At 37.5% G+C, this 5,081-nt stretch overlaps 1 protein-coding gene across 3 annotated transcripts in view; it reads right to left on the bottom strand.

The window, feature by feature from the left end:
* Nucleotides 1-5,081, bottom strand: part of LOC106877347 (BTB/POZ domain-containing protein KCTD20) — a 56,095-nt gene that overhangs the window by 7,860 nt on the left and 43,154 nt on the right. For all 3 annotated transcript variants that reach the window (XM_014926229.2, XM_014926231.2, XM_014926230.2), the window contains 3 exons: nt 4,491-4,593; nt 3,156-3,276; nt 2,061-2,158 (listed from right to left, as the gene is read on the bottom strand). In XM_014926229.2, the coding sequence (XP_014781715.1) occupies nt 2,061-2,158; nt 3,156-3,276; nt 4,491-4,593 (322 nt within the window). The remainder of the gene's footprint in view (nt 1-2,060; nt 2,159-3,155; nt 3,277-4,490; nt 4,594-5,081) is intronic.

The following is a 5,081-nucleotide window of genomic DNA, read 5'->3' as shown; positions in this document are numbered from 1 at the left end:
AGCTTGATGCCTCTGTAATTATTTGTATCTAAAGCGTCACCTTTACCTTTGTAGCAGTTGATTATGATGCTGCTACACCAGTCATTGGGTATGACTCCTTCGTGTATCACCTGGTTCGTAATACGGGTGACTAGGCTATAGCCAACACTGCCAGATATTTTGAGCATCTCTGCAGTGATTCCTGATGGGCCGGGGGCTTTCCCGGTCTTCATACTCTTAATTGCTTTATCTACCCTGGTACTATCAACTCGGATAGCTGGTCCCTCTATTGGGTCGACATACGGCAGGCTCTCTTTCTCCCATTCATTCTCTTTATTAAGCAATCTATCGTAGTGGCATCTCCAGACCTCTTTCTTTGCATCCACATATATATATATATAAGGCAGTGCTACAGCATGGCCGCAGTCAAATGATTGAAACAAATAAAAGAATATGTATATACAACAGGCATCTTTCAGTTTCCGTCTACCAAATCCACTAACGCGGTTATAGCAGAAGTCACTTGCCCAAGCTGCCATGCAGTGGGACTGAACCTGGAACCATGCAGTTGGGAAGCAAGCTTCTTACCACACAACCACTCTTGCACTTATTATATTATATATGAACTGTCACCTGGTCGTTAAACGAGATTCAGAATGATGACTTGCATGTTTATTCTTGATAGGTTTTATCAGATTCAAACGTGAATATGCAAATTGCTGTTATGTTCATCGCAGGAGAAGAGCTTCCTCTTTACGATGAATATGTGTTCATGACACACTTGATTAAGTAGTAGAAGGGATTCTGGGACATTGGTGTTTCAACATGGTGTGTCTCACTAGCCAGAAGTGCCGTCAGACCAATGAATGTAACAAGAGCTGATGGTCTTGTTTATAATTTCAGCAAACAATTTATTCACTGATTCGTGCTGATATATTTTCAGTGAATTGTGAGATTCAAAATGATGACCACCACCACCACCACCACCACGTTCTGGTGTTTGCTGAATTTTCTTGAGAACTATCTTCTTGGTGGTCAGACCGTAGGTGGTCTTCTTCTAGCAAAAGGGATGTCCACTTAGTGGTCATCCCTCTTATATGTGTGTGTGTGTGTGTGTGTGTGTGTGTGTGTGTGTATATATATATATATATATATATATACGGTTTAGATATAGATTCAAGGTTTGAATATGGTACTTATGCGAAGGCACCCGAATATCGCATCCCAAAAGGATGGGTGATTAAAATCAAACAATAAGCAACACGGATTTCAAAAGTGATTGCAGTACGCACGTTTCATGCTACTTCAATTTATTTAAGTAATGTGAGCATTACCTTAAATGCAATATGAAGAGCAATCTTCAGCTGCACGAAAAATGTAGAAAATGTAGAAAAAAGACATATTATGGCAACATATTAAATCCAAGTGGGAGAGAGCATATAAAATCCAAATGTGAGGAAGAATATATAAATCCATCTTGACATAGCGGGGTCTATCAGGCTAGTAATTAATATATATATATATTATCTTTATCTTATATTTACTTTGTATTATATTATACTCATTTATTGTGCTTTTAATTATTAATTTTTCTATGTGATAGTGGATTTTCATCAATGAGTTCATAAAACTTGGTTCTTTTCCCTAAAGCTATATATTTTAATCTGTAAAGCTCAATTTAATTCTAATTTTTTATAAATTGATTTTAATTGAGTTTTTACCTGTAATTTTGGATTTTGTCCCTAATATTATTATTATTATTATATATATATATACTTAGGAGAATTTACAAACCACTTTATCAGCCTTCCTACCAACATACCTGTCTACACTTATAGACTCACCTACCAATATGTAATTTTAGCAAACCTTTTGTGGCTGCCAAACATAAAGCTATTATACTATGGTTAATGAATTTACTACTGAATGGTTAGTCATTAAAGGGCCTGTATACTATAAAAAGCTATTTTTCTCTTTTGCTAATTACTGCTTAACTTCTAATATCATCCCATCATTGACATATGCCCAATTATTATAATAAGAAGGATTATTATTTTGTTGTTTGACTTTCAATTCCTTACCTTTGCACAAGCAACCATTGGAGGGAGTATAAACTTCTCTAAAAATTCTTCAAATTGCTGTCGGGCACCTTCATTGGACAATTCATGCAAAAAACCACCTACAATAAAGAAATACATTAAATTAGGATAAAAATTTCTTTAGTCATTATCAACATCATCATTTAATATCTGCTTTCCATGCTGGCATGGGCTGGACGGTTTGACTGAGGACTGGCAAGCCAGGAGGCTGTGACTTTTAACATAGGCAAGAAACTTAGGAATGGGAAGAGAATAGTTGATTAGATCAACACTAGTACATAGTAGGTTGGTACTTGACTGATCACAGGAAGATGGAAGTTTAAGTTTGCTTCAGTAGGATTTGAACTCTGGATGTAAAGAGAGTCCAAACTAAATACAGAAACTCCAACAATTCTGCTAAATCACTGCTCTAAAGATAGAAATAATGAAGACCACTCCTTCCCCACTTCGGTCATGAATGACCATGGGATTGCACCTCTGAGGAACAAGTTTAGGCGAAGTTGTTTGTGGAAGACCAGCAGTTGCCCATACATACCAGCCTACCTTCTCCACACCAATGATATTTTCCAAGGGAAAGGCAAAATCTGATACAGCTTAGCACCACTGACATTGCAACTCATTTCTACAGCAGTGTGAACTGGAGCAACATGAAATAAAGTGTCTTGCTCAAGAACACAACACAGAGCCTGGTCTGGAAATTGAACTCACTATCTCATGATTGTGAGCCCAGTGGTCTAAGGAATGATATTGACAACATTAAATAGTTAAGTGACCAAGACCTTTGGCGATATGCCATGCTTGAGAAAACCCATCAAACCAAGTGAGATCGTAGTCATGGTCAATACCAGTGTTGTGTAACTGGCACGTAAAAAGTACCCTTCAAACATTGGTGCCGTCTGAATGACTAATTTAAACTACAGGAATAAATGCGTTTGACACAGTAATCTGAACACTGAAGGATTAAATTGATCGCAATGGTGATGACTCCCTAATAAGACCATGGCAAAATGAGGAACCTGGTTAAATCTGATGACAAACAGCCATGAATTGGCACGGAATAAAAAGAAAGGTACTTACGAAGGTTTTGACATTTCACTGTGTCTGAATCAAAAGGAATGAGGAGATAATCACAAGCTTCGCGAAGTTCCTGAACAGACACGCTGGGGGGACAGCGTACCAGGCCAGTTTTGTAATAATTCTGGAGAACAAGAGGAGAAAAAAAATGTTTAGAGAATGGAAAAAATATTTCAAACTGCTGACAATATATCACACACTATATGTATGTAGTGTGTGTGTGTGTGTTGTTGCGAGCTGTATATTGTGTTTGTTAGAGACCATTGTAGCGTGGATGGTCACTGAAGGCGTCACCATTCTTGCGGGGTCAAATTGTGATAATGATTGATGCTATATTTTCATTAATTGAGAATAAAATCAGGCTGGCTGTAGTACAACAAAACCAAACATTTACACACACACACTCATATGATATGTTTCTTTCAGTTTCTGTCAATCAAATCCACTCACAAGTTTTGGTTGGCTCAGGAACACTTGCCCAAGACATCACACAATGGGACAGTATGACAGGATCCTGTCAAACATTCCAACCCATGCCAGCATGGAACATCAATGTTCAATGATGATGTTAATGACAACGGGCTCCTTGTAGTTTCCATCTACCAAATCCCCTCACATGGTATTAGTTGGCCCAAGACTATAATAGAAGACATTTACTAAGATGCTGTGCAGTGGAACTAACTCTGAGACCACATGGTTGTAAAGCTGACTTTTTCTAATCACACATCATTCCAAAAATAGATCCTTAATTTGCAATGAGGTGATATCAATGGCCACAAAAATTAAGGGGATAGAAGCAGAATGTGTCATCTGACAACAATAAAATGATGAAGTGTAGAACTTGTTCATCTAGGGGTCAGAGATTCTGAACTGGGGTCTACATAACCCTAGTGGGGCCCATATATTGGTTATACTTGTACAATTCATAAAAATATTTCATCATCATCAATATTTAACGTCTGTTTTCCATGCTAGCATGGGTTGAACAGTTTGACAGGAATTGGCAAGGCCAGGGGCCCAGACCAGTTTCTATAGTCAGTTTTAGTATGGCTTGAATGGCTGGATGCCCTTCCTAATGCCAACCACTGTACAGAGTATACTGAGCACTTTATACATGGCGCCAGCACAAACACCAAGGCTTTTTACGTGACACTTTGGTTTTAGGATATCAATTCTATTGTGATGGGCAAATATAAATTTTTTCAACATCAAATGGTTGTGGTGATCCTGTAGAATAAAACAGGATTCAGAGGGGTTCATAGGTAAAAAATGGTTGAGAACTAAAAGACGGTCTCTTGCAAGAGTGAACTTGTTAATTCAGAAATGAATACAACTCACCAATATTGCATGGAAAACAGTTGAAGAAATACCATCTGCCACTTCATATTCCCCTCTCTCATTTGGGCGAGTAAAGTTGTTTTCAAGAGAAGAGGTGAACATTCTGGAAACAGATGAGAAAAAGAGTAAATAAAATAAAAGTCAATGTTTCTATTTTTTTTTAAAGTACATTTACAAACCAAAAACCAAATAATCAATACACGCACAACATATTAATTAAATTGATACACTAAAATAATTTGCAAATAAGTTCATCAAACTATTCAAATACAGATACACAACCAATTTTTCTGCACCAATAGTTCCAGGCCTTTGCCAATAATGCTGACACCTTAGAGGTGTCAAATAAGGGCTGAAAATCAATTAAGGCTGTTTATCATTTTTTTTTTTTTTTTAGTCTATGGAGAAATATTCAAATTTGAAATGTCTGTATGCCTTCTATGTAGGTTTACTTATAATATATCTCACCATAACCAGTGGAGCGCTAAGAGCACCGTCCGAGTGTGATCGTTGCCAGAGAAGCTGTCCGGCTTCCGTGCCAGTGGCATGTAAATAGCACTATTTGAGTGTGATCATTACCAGCGTCGCCTT

This window comes from Octopus bimaculoides, chromosome 2 (genome assembly GCF_001194135.2).
Source record: "Octopus bimaculoides isolate UCB-OBI-ISO-001 chromosome 2, ASM119413v2, whole genome shotgun sequence".
In the NCBI taxonomy this organism is placed as follows: domain Eukaryota; kingdom Metazoa; phylum Mollusca; class Cephalopoda; order Octopoda; family Octopodidae; genus Octopus; species Octopus bimaculoides.
This window is presented reverse-complemented; position numbering and strand designations above follow the sequence as displayed.